General features: G+C 35.5%; 1 protein-coding gene across 1 annotated transcript in view; it reads right to left on the bottom strand.

Moving 5' to 3' along the window:
- LOC106140769 (paired box protein Pax-6) overlaps positions 1–20,240 on the bottom strand; it is a 36,331-nt gene that overhangs the window by 5,869 nt on the left and 10,222 nt on the right. Inside the window, exons 3-5 of the mRNA XM_060950299.1 lie at positions 14,261–14,480; positions 6,479–6,628; positions 5,210–5,292 (exon numbers count right to left, since the gene is read on the bottom strand). Of these exons, the coding sequence (XP_060806282.1) occupies positions 5,210–5,292; positions 6,479–6,628; positions 14,261–14,480 (453 nt within the window). The remainder of the gene's footprint in view (positions 1–5,209; positions 5,293–6,478; positions 6,629–14,260; positions 14,481–20,240) is intronic.

Genomic DNA, 20,240 nt, shown 5'->3' with positions numbered 1-20,240 from the left:
TTCATATTAATATGTGCAACCAGTAATGGCTGCCGTCTGCTAATTAAGGCCTATAATAAACTTAATACACTCGTAATTACACGGGGAGGGGCCACACGCGATGGACGCATAGTCTGATTAAAATTATGACGGCTAACTTCATTAAATTTGTACCTTTAAAATTTTATATTAGTTCACTCTTTTTTTTTGGTTTCAGTAAATTTATTAACTTATAATTACATGGAAAATAATTACAACTTATAAGTTCAGATTTCAAAAACATTCTTGGTCTTTGCAAGATATTTTGAAAATTTAACACAAGTAATTATACCTACATGTATTATTATTTTTTATAGGTTAATTTATCTTGAAGAAAATATACTGTGGCGAAATACAAATCACATAGCTTTACACAAATAAACAAAAACAATAGGTTAGTATCTAAAATAACTTTCATCTGCCCTAAAATAGGTACTACTAGATCTTTCCAAAAGTTTCCCAACAATTAAACAGTTGGAGCGTCAATGCGGTGACATTGAATTGCGTGAAGCGGAACGCTTTCCGGACGTAGTCTCACGTGCGCGTCACTTCCGACTGTCATGGCGACGGCAATATGGCGCCAAAGCCTTCCCGCCAAAGAAAAGGCGGGAGATACTAAGTAGGTATTGTAATTGGTTCTTCTTTCTTTTTTGTTTATGTTAAATGAATATTCAGGAAATTTTGCTTTTGCTTATTAAAATCATAGCCCATATTATATGACGAGAAAATATTGATTTTTGTTCGTAATTAGTAGACTCAAATGGACGTTCAGGTGCAATATTTCGGGGAATTCCAAGAGAGCGGTACCCCAAAAGTAGCTAAAAAGCCTCTGTTGGTTTTTCTCTTATCATCAAGAACAGAAATTTGAATAATGAGCATCGAGAACGAGGTAATTTACGGATTTTAATGCGGATTTGTACTTCATACATTGTACCCTTGTAAAGTCAGGGTTTTACTTTTTCAATATTAGGTAAGATTTATCACTATGTTACTAAGAAATAAAGCGTCATTTTAGCCGCTCGCCAAAACAGAATTGTTCTAAAAGATTATTGCGGAAAAGCCATAGCCTTTGAGAATGGTATGGACCGAAGAGGCGATACGTCATAATATTATTGCTTCGGCCTCTACAGGAGTTGCCGACAATATTTTATTCCGACCCTCATAGCCCCTGAAAATAGGCAGGGTTGGTTTAAGACGAGTACACATTGAGCTTCTATGTGCTGTTTCTTTTCTTCGGTCGTATAACAGAACAGGATCCCTATAGATACCTATGCAGATGTTACGCAATTTTTCTAGATAGGTAATTACTTTATTGGTGATGGAGTTGGTGTTGGAAAAACAGACGTACACGGATAAATAAATTATGAATTATTTTAGATGAAAATTGATTTCAAAAGACAGAAAATATATTCGGGAATCTACCATGAAAGAGAAGACTTAAATGAAAAAGAAAAAAAAAATACGTGTATTAATCTTTTTTACCCTCTTGTGTCCCCAGCCTAACGTCGCAGTAAAATATTATGACGTTTCCTTCTGTCTATAGATATTTTTCTGTAGCGGCATGACGGGCCCTTTTCCCGCCCAGCGTTCATGCCGCCCTTATAGTTGCTAAATAAAATTACCGAAGGGCGCTCCTCAAACAGGATTGCCAGTAATTTTGTTATTCGCCGACAAGTTGGCTCGTAATTGTTTCGCTCGTAATATCGTTTCCACGTTAAAATATTTCTGTTTATCTGAACTGTTTATGAACTTTTCTCATTAGTATTTTATAACTCACAATTTTACTGTGAGTTTAATGATAGTGAAAAAAAAAACATACTTTAATGAGGTTTTATTTTCAGTATTAATGTATGCAATTACATTTTTATTTTAGATGTTCTTACTATACTTGTGAAAAGACTTTTACAAGAACACTCTTTGTAATACAAAAATTATCAAAAATCCGAAATAGAGTCATATAACTATTTAATGTAAGTTGAGATGGGTTCAAGTTTTTATAATTCCTCTCCTAGTCTCCTATTTAATTTTAAATTTCATGGCACAGGAGGGTTAACCTGTGCGCTGACGAGGTAAGCCAGACAAGTCAAGTGGAATCTAGCTAAGAGGCGGACAATAGATACATATATTACACAATATCTGTAAGTTTACCAGGAACGTATAGATCACCTATATATAATACTTGAGAGATCATTTCGAATGATACTCACATAAAAACAAGATAAATCAGAACACTATTGTAACACCATGAGATCTCCGTATTTACTGAAGTGCCGAGGTCAAAACCTTTCACGGTGTCTTATTTCGTGGGCCATAGGGTGTCTTATAGTGTGTTAGATGCAAAGAGGTTTTGTAGGGTTGGCGGGTGCCAATTTTTCAAAACACACCCCCTCTGAGCGGAAACGCGGGCCGCTTCCTGTAGGCTCGGGATCAATACCTCACCCCTCCCTTTTGTGGCTATAGCCATGTGAAAATTATTGGGGATTTTAATGGTTTTCGACCGTGCTAGGTAAACGTTGCGATGTTATAGTTATTGTTTTGTTTATGTTGTATTTACATTGAGAGTTTTTACAATTTAATGAAACAGCGTAAGTGTATTTAGCCTTATTTTATTTAGTTAAAATTTTATAGACTTTACAATACGTCATGTTTGTTTATAGTGAATGAAATGTTATGTTTTCAGTGTAAAGAAAAAACATTATTTATATACATAGAAAATACTCTTTGGCTTTGATATAATCAACTGTAATCAAATAAGAAACTTATTTGGGCTGCCTTTTAGGCAATATACGTCTGTCTCTATTTAAATCTTAGATCCATTATCGAAGTTTTTAAGACTATCGGCTTTGTCTACCCCGTTAGCGATAAAGCGTGACATAGTATGTTTACAACTGTTAATAACATTATTGTGTATTATGATAAATAGTTCACAATAAACAAATATTTTATACGGTATAGACATTCACATAAGAGCTCAAGGTCTGGGAGACACATTAGCAGATTGTGATGCATCGTGGACGCACTCCAAGGCTTGAACCCTGCAACACGTGGTGACAACCTCTGGAATACTAATGCAAAAGTCCTAGCCAGCCCAGCCCAAGCCAAATAGAGCCTTAATGTCTTGTCACAGGATTCCTAGTGCCTTGTAGCTTTAAGAGTTTTCTTAGGGCTGCGCTTCGGAAAATCGGTAGATATTTCAAGATATTTTTATTCGATGCACTTCCACTTTTGCTTTGTAAATTTTATGTGTGAATGATGCCCAGTTACTTAGTTACTGGGCATTAAATTTTGATTATCTTCAAACGTATTTTAATTATGCTCGATATTGTAACATTTTTTATGAAAAAGTATTTAAATGACAAAAGAAATAAAGGATCGCGGCAAGTGTATATAGTGTTTGCCTACCCCTCCGGCAAAGAGACCAGATTTTATGTAGGTATGTAGTTACTTATGAATCACAGGCAAGTCTTATCCTCTACTTTGGCAACCCTAAATAGGTACTTGTTGACCGTACAAGGTAACAGCATAGTACGTCCGCCGAATGTTAACGAAAGGCCGTCGAGAGGTTAATGTAAGAGCTTAGCCCCGCACCGACGAAAACAACGTGACGCCATTTTCTTTTTCTTTTTTCCGTGAGCAGACTGCTGAAGGCATGGACATGTGACGACAGAGCTTCATAACTGTTGTAAATATTGTATTATAAATGACTGTGCATTTTGCGAATTTTACTAGGAAATGGCAGATAATAATGCTTACTCTACACGTAAAAGTCAACGAAACATAATTTGGGTATCTTTTTTTCGTTTGAAGACTCTTAAAACCCTAGACGTCCCGCGTAGGTATTTATTTAACTCAAAGATTATAACGACGGGATAAACTAATTGTACTACAAGTGTAATTTTTTTTAATTGAGATAACTTATAAATTACATTAGCGTTGCTGTAACCGAACTAAGATGTATTCGTTCGTTTAGATTAAAATTGTTTCACAAAAAAGAGAGCGCAGAAAAACATGAGCACTTTGAACTAATTCGATTTATCTCGAATCAGCGTTAAGAGCTTTAAAACATTTAAAAGGTTGCAGTCAAAATTACATTAGGGCATTACAAAACTTGCCAAGTCCGGGCGGTGATAAATGACATTTTAAACTGTTGGCAACACTGCTAACGGATGTTTTTAAATCTTTTGCATGCTCTGCTGCGTAGTTCGGAAGCGTTTGTGAATTTTTGGTTACTTTCAAGATGCTGGTAACACTTTATTCTGTTAAGCTGTTTTTAATGTTCCGCAGCCATACGTACGAGTATTTTGATATATTCCGTGTCAGTAATAGTCTCACAGATTTTCCTTAAAGTTTCAGATTTCTTAACTGTAACTTCCTAATAAAAGAACTTAGTTACGTTTTATTAACTTCTCAAATGTTAGCAAGAACTAGGTATATTAAATATCAAAACATTGTTTAATAAACGTGTAAGTATCATACTAGTAAATAAAGACCTATCGAGCACCTAGAGAGGAAAAAGATAATTATATCGACAAAAATATAACCACCATCCTCACAATACGTAGTACATAACATAATGGCAATATTACATGATTGTCCGTTGCGTGTTTGCGATCGGAGCGCCGCCTGGCAGGCCTCCCTTGTTTTTTTAGCTTGTTTGCCGAAGACGCATCTACATGCGGCCCTTGCCTACACAAACACAGAGTGTAAACACGCCCTTATGAAAAGCTTTATTAAAGCACCCATGTCAGTTTTTAGTGAGCTTTATTATGTGTTTCGAATAATGAATTCTCATTATCGTTATATTTTTTGAGTAATGTCTGTTTTCTCTATTAAAATACGAAATACTAGAGATCACATCAACATAGATTTGCGGGATTTGTTTCATACTTATACATAAAAAGAGCCAATTTCATTAAGTTAGTATGTAGAGTTATAAAAGTTAGTAGGAAATTAGTAACCAGTGATAAAAAGCAAATGCGTGAGTCAGTGTCTTTAAAGGTTATACATTATTATTAACATCACCATATACGAATACTTACATATTTAAAGAAAGAATACACCTACCATAAGTCAAATACAGGTTTTGGCACAGACGTTGTCTGTACAGCCAAAAAGGCACAGGCCCGCTTCCATGCAGCCAAATAGCAAACGATACAGCCATCTTACCGCTGTAAACTGGATTTTATTTTACCTGGATACGTGCCTCAGGTAATCCGATCTTTTCAGCCAGCCGTTCCCGGGCGAACACGTCGGGGTAATGAGTCCTCTCGAATTCTGAAAACGAAACCTGAATTAGAATAAGAATTGTTACAAGTATACCGCTGTAAGTTCCAATCGTGTGGGAAATATAGGGTTCCTGAACTTGGCATGAGCAACGCGGGCATCCCGCGTTGCTCAAAGTTTCTGAATCAATATCGTACAAATAATTTTTTCTTGTTTATGTTAAGGTAGTATGTTTGATTATAGTTAGGCCGTGAGGTTATGTTACATTCACAAATATAATATAGCAGTCACGAATGACAGACACTCCCGAGTTAAACACCTGACTTTGCCACTTCTGGAAGAGGAACTAGGGATCCAGAAGGTTTACACACCTGACTAAAATGAACTGTGTTATATTTAAAAATTTAAACTCAGATGCGCTTGAGCCATTTGAAACAAGTTACGTTGTTTCATTCGAACTTTCGTTATTCACCTTTTTACCAATTCTACAATATAATTAGGGGAAAAAACAAACAGAAAAGCATCACATTTATCAAAATGCAATAATCCAACGCGAAACAGCAATACAAACATCAAAAACTAAGATTAGCGGCGGTCAACACAATAATTGGGCGACTCGGGAGCGCGCGCAAACACAGGGGACAAACATTTATTTATTTACTAATAACTCTGTTCCCAAACAATAAATAAGATGAAAGGGACTGGAAATAGGTTTATTAAGGCTCTAGGGACCTTTTATAGTGTTGACTTCTTTGACAGTTCGATGAGGTATTATTGGATATTTTGTTGCATTGTTTTGTATAGTCCTAGAATTTGGTAGAGATGATACAGTACACAAAAAGACAAGAACTCTGTTAAGAATCGATTTTGTATTTAAATCATGCCACATCGTCGAGTCACGATTTTAACAATAAGAAAGCGCAGAAATGGCTACCAATATTCATTGAAATAAATATATAAGTCTCTGTCATACAAATCGGAATAATTTTAGGGCTAGTTTCTCCCTCAATTTTACGCTGTGTACTTTTTATGTTAGCTTAGTTATTGTTATAATTTTATTTGCAATAAAGGGTAGTCTATCTTTCTATGTCTAAGAACTGCTTCTTTTAAAATTTGTGCACTTTGCTTGCAAATACAGCATGTAAAAAAAAAACAATCCTTTTGTAAAAACTATATTAAGATCGCTGGCCAGTATTGGTTGCTGAATAATCAAAATTAAAAAAAAAACTTTATATACCTTTCTCAAGGCTGTCAATCTGATCATTGGTGAAAGACGTCCTGTTTCTCTGGAGTTTCCTTTTTAGCCGGAGTCTCATTTGCGAGTCCTCGTCGCCGGATGACGCATGCTCGCTGTTGCCGTCCGACCCGGCTTCGGATTGAAGGGCATCTGCTGACAAGAGATTGACGTTAGTATATTATATTTAAAGCAATAAGAGCTTAAAATTAAATGACATAAATTATATTGGAATGTTTATTGTGTGTGTTACAAAGAACCGTGTGTTTTGGTGACATTTTTCGTGTTTTCAAATAAATAAATAAAAAAAATAGAAAATTAATAATGTGTCACAAAGGTAACAGTTACTAGTTACTTCATTTTTAATCCCTTAAGTAATAAAATATAACATTAATATCAAAAAACATTAAGAATATCTTGTAATCACTATAATTGATGTCATATTTTCAAAATTGACCACTCATAGCCTAATACCATTAACAGATAAGTTCAAACATGTTTCGCATTTGTCTGATGTAGGGTTCTCCATCATCAACTATCATTGAACAAAACGCACTCGACGAAATCCAATGCGTCATTGTACAACAGTAAAAATTATAGTCATGTTGAACTCGCCAGTCAAACAATCTTTTAGTAATGCGGGATCATGAAAAATTGGATGATGAATTGTACAATTAGTGTTACAATGAACCGTTTCGTCGAAACTTTCTCTTTGAGCGAGGGTTCATATAATAGTGGTCGTTTCCAGTAGGGGTGAAATTAAATGTTACTCGTAATGTCGACAGGCCCTCGGCTAATTGATTAATTTGCTTTATGGTCGGAGCACTTGAGGCCGGGTTCGATTCCTCGTTCGGCCCAATGGGCACGAATGGACTACTGTTAGGCAATCTGTCACATTTTTCTGATGATACGCTTTTAGACGTGGGCATGTGCAAATGTTTGGTTGACGTTGCCTTACAGTAGAAATAATAAATAAGGAATGCTTACAATCCATAATAGGCGAAAGAGTTTTTATCAGTATCATTATTAATCTAGTAAAACGGTTCTGACATGCATAGCAAAATTAAAAAATATAACTTATCAAAATCAAGTAACGAGAGAATGGAATAAAAATGCTTTCAACGTCGGCATCGTAATCATACGTCTTGGATTTTCTCGTAATATATTTGCTCGGAGAGCCAATAAAATTTCCTGTTAGGCTGCAGACATAAATTGTGCCTATATCTAGACTCGGCTTGTTTTCCCCGAGATGAGTTTACGAGATATAAACGTTGGCATTTTATAGTTCCGCAGGTCACAAGTAGATTTGAAGGCATGTTTTTCTTTTCTTATCTCATCAACATTTGTCGAACGCTCAACTTTTTAGTTCGTAGTTCGACAAAACAGCATCGAAGTATTACTTTACACTTCAAGTAGGTAATATAACCACGTCTTTATTCCTTACGGGGTAGACAGAACTAAATGTCTCCAAAAATCTTGTCTCCCATAAAAATAAATAGGTCGCCTATTTATTTTTATGGGAGACAAGATTTTTATAAGCCGACCTAAGGGCGTGCTCACACTGCGCGATCAATCAAAATTGTCAACCGATTGGAAATCGTGCTTGTTTCGCGAACGAGACGTCTCGCATCAATCATCGTGTCTGATGGAGACGCACGATTTAAACTGTAGCATGTAGTCAAAATATATGGAGAATGTTTAATTATTACTAATGCGATAGATGGTGTGTTCTAGTATTCACTGCTGGGCAAAAGATTTCTCTTTATCCTTGGCTCCATAAAGTATGGAAAGATTAAGCTGAGCCCAAGAGAGTTTTCTTATGTTTATAGTATTCGCACGGTACCTTGATTTTAATTGACGATTTCTCTTCACAACCTTTCCGAGTGGGCATATAGTCTTAAATTATTATTAGGGTTACTAACTTACAATAGTTGACACATTATATTTAAAGTGAAAAATGTTTGGTTATGTTTGAAATATCAGAATATCTCATTAGTGCCTAAAAGTAAACAGGCTTAAGAATCGATAATTCTCAAAGTAGCTCTTTGAACCGTATCGTTTGTCAGGGAATGTTTTCTAACAATCCACGTTTTTATTTATCGTCGAGTCCGGAATATAAAGGAAGAATTCATTAAAAAAACCGTTCGAGAGATGTCGGCTCTTAGCCACAATTCCACCAATAACGACCCGCAAATGATTGAAGAGAAAACTTTCTCGAGGCCTCGGAGGGTGAAACACGAAAAAATACATGAGAGAAAATAATAGTAGTAAGAAAATAAGAAAAGGAGCGAAATAAAAGTGGGGGCGGTGAAAAAAATTGGAGAAAATAAGTACAAAGGGGAAGAAAGACGGGAGATAAGACGGAATTGGAGTTAGCGGGGCGAACGCGAGGTGGGGGCGATGGCTCGCGCGATTATGTGAGATCGATACTGTCACTCACGGGCCGCGGCTTGACCGACCGCGTATCGAGGAGATAATCGATGTATCGATTGTATCTCGCGATTATTTATTTAGTGGCAAGGCTGTTGGTGGAGATTTTTCAAAAGAAATTTGTTATTAGGTCGATTTTCGTTGCTTGGTATGTTGAAATTTAACAATTTTGTGTTTCTTTTGAGGTAATAGTTTCATATTTTCATGTTATGATCGGAGTTTTTCTATGATATAAAAGTTTTTTGCTACGTCCAATTTTATGTTATTTTATTTTAATCCAGAAATGCTTGTATTTTTTACTTCTAAAGGTTTATGGAGACATTAATTTGCAATAGCTTATTCATTGAATATTTTTTAGTACACGTTAAGACATTTTTTATTTGCCGCTACTGCTTATAACTTGGACAATAACAATTTGTGGCGGGCCAGGTTACGCTTCCGCAAATAAACAAAAACGCTTACGATTCCCTATTATTACGATTTTAAAATACATTTATATTTTAGTGACTCAACATTTTGGTCACGAAAATCAAAGGAGCAAAGCTTTACATCGTATTATATCTATTTTATTTTTTAGTTTTATCGGAACATATTATTTATTTTTAATTTTTTAATCCGAAAAATCTTCACCTTTCAAGGAAGATAACAACATGAAATAAGTACCCACGATTAGAAATTTCCATCATCCGCCATCAAGATCCGGACAAAAGTTAGTTTGGAAACGAGCGTCAAATAGCACAGGGACGATAAAAACAAATAATGAAACGTGTAATAAACACAGTAATAATTGGCATCGTATAATCAAAGACATGTCATGGGGCTGCCCCCTAATCACCCATCCACTTAATGCCCTGTCCCCACTAGGGGCATCCGAATTACTTAACTGGGGTTTTCTTTTATTTTTATTATTCGACGGGGCCAATTGCCTTAATATATGATCCCGTGAGTCGTTTAGTGCGGGTGTTTGTCATAGTTATGTTAAACGGTTTATTAATCGTGTTATATGAGTGAGTCTTAGTTTCATATTATAATATTAATTTTATAGTAGCTTGCATGCTGGTTTGATGAAGTAATATAAAATATGTAACAGCTGCTTCTCTAATATTCAATCATGGTAAAGGCTTCTCCACTTGGGATTCATATTTTAGGTGATGGATCTAGAATCACTGAATCTCAATTCCATCACTAGGAAGTTTCTAATTTATTTCAAAATTAAAAGCACCAAGCGTGTTCGCTATTAACTACTTGTTTAAAAACGTCAAAGCGTCAAGTACCTTTTTGTTTTAGAATATATAATAGATACTTACGCCAAGCGATCAATTACAAATTGCCGGCTATCGATACACAATTGAAACTATAATAGCCCGTATCACGAAGCAGTAAGGGCGGCACGTGGCGAGGCAAAGGGCCCTTGAATTTAGCCGATTGATATGCGACCTCTTCGGGAATTCAATTATAAATTGCATTGTTTTGCGTGATTGCATCGCTGCAAAAAAGTCGGGTGATTAAGCACCATTGTTCAATTTATTTTTCGATAAAATTTTATAATCGGTTTAGATATTTGTCGTTGGAGCCCGGTCTACAGCAAACACAAGGTGTAAAGTGTCTTATAAGGAAAAAAGAACTTACAACTTGAGTTATAAAAGTTGCGCGTCAGACAGGCAATAACGTAACAATCTTATGAGAATGCAATCAGGATTAAAATATGTATGACAAAGTACGGTAGAGTAAGCAAAATCAATTTTTAAAATTTTCCTTATGAATTAATAAAAGTATGGGACTGTTTTGTACAGTATAAATATTTAAGTATTTAGAGAATTGTACCACTTACGACTAGTTACTAAATACTACTATGAACTTGTTTAGTACCAATGGTTAGTCGCAGTTAATTAGCGGACATTTAGCTCACCGCAATCGATTCCATTGTCCATCCATACGTGTGCTGGGCTAATTGTTTACAAATATTCTTTGGCACAGTTGTCGAATTCTCGCATCTGAACTAAAAGGTCTTGAGTTCGATCCCCGGCCATGACGGAAAAAGACCTTTTTCTAAATAGCCTGGGTCTTGGGTGTTAATTAATTTGAATATTTATCATAATTTGTCGGGTTTATATTTAGCTATTTAATATTGTCTCACTATCACGCCCGAGGCTCCGCTGTTTTTCGTGGGAATTCCAAAACATCATCTCTTAATGTACCCTTGCATGCACCACCCACAACGGGAAACTCCAAGTTAGCAATTAATAAGTAACTTTGACAAGAATACTCAGTTCATTCCCGTAAATTCATTTGGACGCGAACTTCAGGACCAAAGGCTGAACTAAGTGCTGATACACTGATGCATCGATAGCAACAGAATAATGTCTACCTAGTTTTCTCAATGTCAATGAACTTCAAAGCGCAGTACAAAAATAGCTTTGCAGTTTTCCACTGCAAACATTCACAAAATGTAGCTAACCCGCCGGTCACTACATGCTTGTTTTAGTTCAAAAGCATCGTTCTTTTGTTTCATTTTTTACACATACATTGAATACATCTATACGGGATACATATGTGGGGTAGACAGGGCCAACAGTTTTGAAAAGTCTGTAAGCCGCGTTCAGCTGGCTTTATAATGAAATTAAGATTCGAATAGTGTCAGGTTGCTAGCCCATCACCTACAAGAGGAATCTTAAGTTTAAGTATTATGTTTATTCATACCTATATATTTCCGAAATATTGATTTGGGTTGACGAGACTGAACTAAATAAAAACACTAGTTTTGTAATATAGGTTCGGTCTTGTGGATCTGTTGAAAATGTGAAAGGTGATTAAAGGACAAAGCACGTTGTGCTAATCAAACCACAAACAGCACGAATCTAAAATGTCAGTGTCCTAAGCAAAAAACCTTCCTAAAAGGGAACTCTTTGTTCAAATCTTTTCACAACATTTGAAGGAAATACGTATCACTTAGTTTTTATGTTTCGTGTTAAATTCGATGATGTCTAGAACAAGTACTAGGCAGAAATAAATTATAAAGATACTCGTAAATGATCTACAAAGCACCAGTAGCAATGTTTGATGCATATCTAAATGTCTAGTATATAAACGTATTAATACAGATAAATAAGTATATAAAAACAAAGTAGCGTTCTGTGAGAATCGAATTTGTGACTGAACGTCGCGTCCAAAGTTAATTAAGCCGTAGAAAATATACACTTCCATTTTCCATTTTAGCGATAGGACATTTTTGCAAGCGATTGGACAAAGTTGGACTTTATTCTGTTGGCTGTTGTTTCTATATTTTATTTTATACGTGGATTGCAAAACATTGCACTTTTTTATCCTGATCAATCAATCAATTTAGGTATAAAACATATGCATACTAATTGTCTGACAGAAAATGTACAGCAAAAACCTCCGGGCGTAAAAAGCTGAAATTTGGCATTTTGAGGAGTTTGAAAACTAAGAATTAGCGGAGGGTTTTCCTAAATTCATACGGAAATAAATTGTGAAGTGAAGCTGCGTAAAAGAAAATTATTAATATAAAAATAAATAAAAATAAATAACGAATGTAGGTAATAGTTAAGTATACAATACAAGTAAGTTTGCATTCAGCAACGAACTTTTAAAGTTTGAAAACACTCGTATCGTAAAGTTTGTTAAGTTTTACAAACTTCGAATTTATACTCAAATATTGTACTAAACCAAAATTTATTCAACATTGGACAAACAAGGCGAGTTTGGAAACAACATGGCGTCATTTCAGAGAATCGGAATTCACCTTGAATACCTATCGATAGAATAGAATGAACGCGAACGAATTATAGGTAGATTCACTACGTTTTCTCCTATATTGTAAAGGTAAGTAATCCACTAAATTTTTATGCCATACAAGAATCGATTGTCATGTTTTTAGACAAAAGTGAACTACGTAAACCATGTTTTATTCACATTATAAGTAGTAGTAATTATCTACATGTGACCTTAACGTAGCTAGACAAAGTAGTGAGTACCAACACAACTTCAGACTGTCTACACCTACAGACAAAAAAACACAAAGCATATAATCTGGCCGGGCCACAACAAGCTTGGAGGTTCTTCGAAAGCTCCCTCCCCCTCCCATTCATCAAATGGAGGGGGTGCGGGGGGCTAGTACATTTTGTACGCGAACTTTGACGTCTTCTGTGTACTTTGTTTGAAACAATATTTTTTGGCCACAGTTACGAAACTTATGAAGAGTTTTTGTGAACTCGAAATGTAGGTGATCTTATAAATTCTTGTAGAGGGACTGCAGAAATTACATACTAGAAAAATTTGGTCTTGACTATGACCAAATTAATTTCTTTCGTTGAAAATAAAGATATTTTATTAAGAAAAATAATTATGATCATCTTAAACACAATAACACAGAAATAAATTACCTGCAATTCAACTCTCCTTATAAAGACAGGTAAAATTTATACCTTTGATAAATTGAATCTAAGGAAAAACAAAATTGTATCTTTGTTCCTTTTATACTTATCAAATACCACAGTCGCATAGCTTTAAAAGAGTAGAGATCTAGGTCAGTTATAGCAGTTTGAGGAACCCTATTTTTCTCGTCGGCGACAAGACGCGGCGACACGTAAAAAGACATCGCTCCGACACCCTGCACTGTGTGTGCCGCCTTTGGCTGACGTGAAGGCTGTTTGACCGAGTATTCGTCACACACGTTCGTTTATATGTATGTAAATATAGTCTGTTTTAACATAGCGTATTTTAATTCTGTTTTCATGTTCAACTGTTGACGAAGTCGACTTGGCAAAATTTTTGGCTACCTGCGTGGCACCAATTAGTTAAAAAAAACAGAATTCCTAATTTTTTTCATTTTTATGGGACATTTCAAACATCTCTTAATTATTCAAGCACTTAATAAACAATGTTGTGAAACAACATTGGTTGACGTCGAATAAATTACTTACAACTTAGTTTACTGCCGCTTCCAAAGCGATAGTGCAGAAAAAGCGGTAACAAACTGCACTGTAACATTTTCTACAATAACGTTAACTTCATAATTATCTTCAAACTTAGAATTAGAATAGAAATGTGGACAGTGTAACCAATGTTTTGATTGACTAGTTGTTGCTTCAGTTTTTTAGTCACTTTACACGACTTCTACGAGTTCGTTTATTAATTGTGAATAGTATACTCCTACGAAACCTTAGGAACAAAATTGAGTGATTCTGTGCCAATGGTAACCACTCTGTAGTCTGTTCTCTAGTTGTAGTTTTCTTGTTACATTTAGTAAAATAACTAACGTTCTAAAGGTGTTCGTTCAGTTTCTATGGGCCTGTTAAAGCCGGATGATGAAACATACGCATAATTTAAACATACCTCGTTTATGCTCTTCAGAATTGGTCCTATTGAGCTGGGGCGGTAAAGGAGCTGGTATGGCCGGCGCGGCGGGGGCCGTGGGTAGCCCAGGGTACCACCACCCCGTGGCCGCCTGGCCGTTGAACATCCGGAGCTTCTCGTAAACACTGTCATTCTGCGCTGATGCTGCTTGCTCCTTCTGCGACGCAAGGTTTCTTAGCACTCGGTTTATTGATGACACCTGCAGTTTGAATGGGGAGTTAGTGATGTTAACCTGGAGAAGAGAATTGACTGAGTAAGCGTCAGAGAAACTGTGTCTCCTGTGGTTTTGGTTGGTAAATACCGTATGAACGGACAGGGAGTGGGGGTTCTGTGAATTCGACTGTTTATAACTCTTTCCTCAGTTTATTTAGTCTGATTGCTAACCAAGGTGTTTATTGTAAGAAAACCTGCATACTGCCAACAATTGAAATTTAACGTATAACTCTGGTTCAAACTACTTTCAATTGCCGTGGTACCAGGGTTCAGGCGGTAGCCGCTCTGTGTTAGTGCCTGACATTCCCACTCCTGAATCGTGGCGTGGCTAACCCAGGGGAACCTCAGATACTCTAAAGGTTGGGACGTAGAAGGATTTCTTAAAAAGCGGTGTGTGTGTGAAAGATTTGGCAAAGAATCTAAAGCGTTTTCAAAATTCTACACATATAACGTAAGTATTATTGGGGTTTTACAAAAGGATATCCACGCCTTATATTATTCCTTATATGTGACATATGTACTCCATCCGGTAAACAACTATCTAATGAGAAACAAATTGTCAAACAACCCTCCCTTTAAGTTCAAAACACGTGTAATTTAAAATCTAATATGATTACTAAATTCCAATCGGGAGGCTCAAAGGGACAGATTAGGGCATCCCTCCCGCGCCCTTTCCCTGCAGGCCTAAAAACCCCAATATCTATCTACTTTCACGAAAAAGCACGCATGCGTAAAAACCTGACTCACACAAATATAGTCTATGTATGCCCATTTTAACGCGTACCCTTGCATAGTTATGTAGACGGGTATCTATATCTAGAATGATATCTGTTTTCTGTTGCCATTGGTAACGGGGAAATGTATTTTTCCGCGGGAAATCGTCGGGGGACGGTGTGGGGCTTTTTGGGGATAGGACGAAATAATGTTCGGCATATAACGGTTTTGGGTATTTGTGGTTTAGTCAGTTTTTTTTTCTTTGTAAAATTAAATAGCTTTATATGGTGCAACAGATTCTTTTAAATATTTTGTGTACCTAATGTTGAAAAGTTTCTACACGATTAGAATTATTTAGATAGTACATGCAAATCTGAAAGTTGTAGGTACTTCGAAAATTCACATCAATATTTATATTTTGTAAGTATTTATTTATTTCTTTTCATATGAAGGTTTCGATATATATAAATTAAATAAAATACGAAATTCTTATTGGAACAGAAATTACGGCTTAAAATCATCAAATCCAGCATATAATCCTCAAAAAAACAATACATGGAATCACATATAGTTCGCTTCTAAAACAAAAGCACTTCGCACAAAGCCCCCGTACCACGAAATAGATTTTATCGGCAAAAGCCGGCGTGTGTAACGTAGAATTAATCCCGTGTTTTGCTAATGGAAGATAATGTATACGGCCAGGTGCGATGGAAAACGGACAAAACAAAGAATCCGCAATACCACAATCCGAACTGAATCTCGGGATATAAACATTCAAAAATTCTGTAGAAATTTCGGATGTTTTGAAATTCTAAATTACATAAAATACCGTGACCTAGGTAGATGTCTATAAATTCGTGGTGTAAAATAGTAAAGATTTGAAATATTTAAGAAATAACTGAAATAATTATGAGAAAATAAGGAGATATCCCAAGTTTAAATGCCTATCCCTTAGTCGCCTTTTACGACATCCATAGGACAAAGATAGAGTTGGTCCCATTATTTTTTATATTGGTAACTGGAACCGGAAACCACGCGGCACTTATCACTGTTATTTAGTTAACACTATTATTAGTTATAAAATTTATTACCGAAGGATTTTACACAAAAAATTCTTCAAAGAATGCAATGCGAAACTGATTAAAATTTTAAAATAGTTTTTAATCAGATGTGTATATGTGATAGGTATCAACCGTCTGATCGTGAGAATATTTACTACATTCATGAATCTAATAAAAAAAAACTTGTTTGACCATTTCAGTAAAGGTCAACTTTGAATCTGGCTGGATAGGTTTAAACCAACTACAATCTTTTTCTAATTAGACGACACAAATCCTTTTCTATTTGAAAAAGTGAATTGGAATTACGAACATGCATAGACCAATAGGGAGGTGTATTTCAAACTACATTCTGTATCTGACAGCTCTATGGCCAATCAGATAGGTATACGCCAAAAAGATTAAAGTGCCATATACATGTTCATATAAGAATTAAAAGGATTTCTTGCGTCGTTATTAATTTAAAGTGGTCTTGTGTTGTCGACATTAAATGATGAAATTTTGATAACGAATTAAGTCGGATAAAGAATTCTTTTATGACTTTTGTGTCTTTGTTGCATGAATCTCTGTACTTATTTTAATATTATTGGTTTTAGCTTAATTTTATATTATGGTATGGACTTATGATGGATTAATTGCTGAAATAATATTTTAGGTTCCTAGTTGTTATATACCCATTTAAAAGTGAAAATTTAATTATAAATAAAAAACAAACAAACTTCTATATCACCAATAATCGACATTTTATTTTCCTGTTAATTTCCTGTTATGAAAAACCAGTTTAAAGATATAAAAAAAAAGTTGCACTGCTTTTCGTTTTTAAAAAGGGCGCGTGGCGTACAAAAATGAGGTTAATTCGCTTTTTCTACGTTACTTAAATCGGTTATTTGTTCAGATGTCATTATTTGAAGAATCGCCCGACTAATCGGGCGTCCTTTCGCGTTATTACGCAAGAATGCGCGCAGCTGTTGTTTTTTTTATTATTTTTATCAAACGCAACGTTTGTACAATTTGTTGCGCTAATTGGCTTTGTGTATCACATAAATTAATTCAATGTTATCTAAATATGGTAATGTGTAGCAGTTATCAATTAAAATAGTAGTGCTTTTCGAGTGCGTTATTTTCATGGCAGTGTTTCGTTACAAGTAAGTTCTTGCTTGAGTTAGTAATAAACTAAGGTATCATAGAAGGAAATTATTTATTTTAGTATTTTCATTTCCACAAAATGAACTTAATTGTAGAACATACTAAACCTGTAAATTGTGTTACATTAAATGTTGTTAAAGTGATTTGAGTTTTCAAGTTTTTTTTTAATATTTATCAATTTTTTTTTAATCTTTCAACACTGGTACTAAATGTTTAGGATGCGTCAATATAAAAAAAACCTGGCAACATTGTATTTCACATTGACTTGCGCCCTTTTAGCTCTGGGGTCCTCGCATTAGCGGCCAGCGATGTGTGTAAAGGGACTGAAAGTTTCGACAGTTTTAGACGGGGCGAGCGCATGGGGGGCTTTAAACAAGATTTAAAAAATATGGACGCTTACTGATTATGTAGGCTGACGCAGCTGCTTTCGATATTCAAAGTATAAATAAGTAGTTAGTTTGAATTATTTATGTTTTTATAATTAGTTTTTATGTATAGATTAGCTTTTGCGCGTCCCTCTCTTGGGATTTTCCAAAACAAACAAAGTTTCTCTGGTTTCATTTGTGTTATAATTTAGAGTTTGTTCGTTACAAACAATTTTCTTTTTCTCTTTATAATATAAGATAGTATGGTTACATAATTCCCAGTAATAATACTTATTCATGCATGCTTAAAAAGATATGTATGGCATACCTACTTGGCAGACAAAACCGAGCGTGCAAGTTAAGCGACAGAGCGGAAAGCTGTTCATAATTTGTACTTTTTTATTTTGAAATGTGACCTTGGATGTAAATTTAAACCCAGAAGTCAATTTACGTGTAAACTTTGTCGACTTACCTACGTAACTTGAAGGAGTTTATCTCTTTCATATTACCTACGCACTTATTTCCATGTGCATTTACATGTGCGCAATGCTATGAAATAAATGCAATTTTGAATTGTTAATTTCGCTTTGTTTTTCTTTGATTACTGTACAAGTGTTGCTCTATAGTAAATTATATTGTATTATATATAATTTAAAGTGCCATTTTTCCGGCCATTGGAACCATTTCATGAAGAGTAATAAATAAGTTCTTACAAAATACATTGATGAAGTACCTACTACTTTCAGATTTGCATTTACTATCTAAGTAATTATAATCGTGTACCTATTCTATTATGTTTTGTAGAGCCTACATTTGTGTGTACGAGTGTTTTAAAAACATCATACTTTTATTGTAGTAGTTTACATGTTAACTGTTAAACAATTGAAAGTGGATCTTACTACTTTAACATATATAGAGGGTAGAGAGAGCCAACAGTCTTGAAAATACCGATAGGCCACGTTCAGCAGCTGTTTGGCTTCATAACAGAATTAAGATTCTAATAGTGACAGGTTGCTAGCTCATCACTTAAAAGAATAATCTTAAGTTTATAAGCCTATCCCTAAGTCGCATTTTACGACATCTATCTAAAAGAGTAGGAGTGGTCCTATTCTTTTTTTTATAGGTGCTGGGAACTACAAGGCACAATATTTAATTATGAAGAAATTACTGCACTCTGGCGAGTCCACATGTAAAGGTAAAAATCTAAAGTACTAAAATTCCCGAATTAGAATATAATGGCGGCTGTGCCTCGTAGGTGCTAACTCGCTGACTCCTTTACTTGAGTTCCGCGAAATTTACTCATACTAATAAGCTTAGCAGCAGTCTCAAAAGAGTTTCCTACAACAACATCAAAACTTGTAGTCCACAGATAAAATCAGAACATGTAAAGTGTAATTAAAAGCGAAGGTATCGAGTTTCGCAGTGATAGCGGCCCAATAGATCATTCCTGTGCGCGGGCGTTCCCCCGTCACTTGACAGTTGACATGTGTCACTGCGCGCGCTCATTACCTCGCGATAGATCGTCTAGCAAGCGATAGTGTTAGAGATCCACCTGCGTTGGTGGTCCGTTTTGAAATTGGAACGTTATAGTTTTTTATTGATTGAGCTGAGGATGTTGTGCAATTGGCGTGGTTATGGACGTGTGAATTTAACAAATCTTTGTGATTGAAAACAAATGCGTTATGCAAGTGTCACTTAAACGTTAAGAAATTATGATAGGTAGACAAAAAAAAATTTAACCTTAATTTTCCTGGTTTTTTTATAGTAAATATAAATCATTGTGATCATACAAATATCACAATGTAATGTACATATGGACTATTAAAATAACGCAAGATCAACAGAATTCACGCAGAAACTAAATTCGCAATTATTCGAATGTGACCGTTCACCAAATCGAATAGCAATTATCCAAATGTTCTGGCTAAAAAAGATCACAACAATTCTTCAAGAGGCACATCAATAGAGGCCCTGCTATTAGCCGTTTCTATACACTTTTCCACGGCCATTCAACATCAAACCGATACCTACGAGATATCCGGACAAAAACCATTACGATGAATACAAATTCCGCCAGAGAAGGGGCGCGATCCCGGCGAATTAGACTTACTATTACGTCATTGGTATTATCTATAAACATTTTAACGTACGCGCTTAACCCGCGGAGACCCAGGGTCGATTCCCCGGTGGAAAGCGGTTTGAGATTGGGGTCCGCTTTTGGTTAGGGGAATATTTTTTGCAATTCTCTAAGGGCGCTGAGATTGGATAGTTTGCTCATGGAGCTTTCACTGAGTTCATTATGGCTGTTAAATTGTTGTCGGTGATTTGGGTTGAAGTGGTTGTTTTTATTTGGCATCGTGAAATGATGGAAAACACTCATAGGAACTTCGTTTCTTTGCTGAATTATGTCAGTGACCCCAATTTTTTCACAGTTGGAAAAAGTTGAACGATTTTCGTTAAACC

Source organism: Amyelois transitella, chromosome 21 (assembly GCF_032362555.1).
Source record: "Amyelois transitella isolate CPQ chromosome 21, ilAmyTran1.1, whole genome shotgun sequence".
NCBI lineage: Eukaryota > Metazoa > Arthropoda > Insecta > Lepidoptera > Pyralidae > Amyelois > Amyelois transitella.
This window is presented reverse-complemented; position numbering and strand designations above follow the sequence as displayed.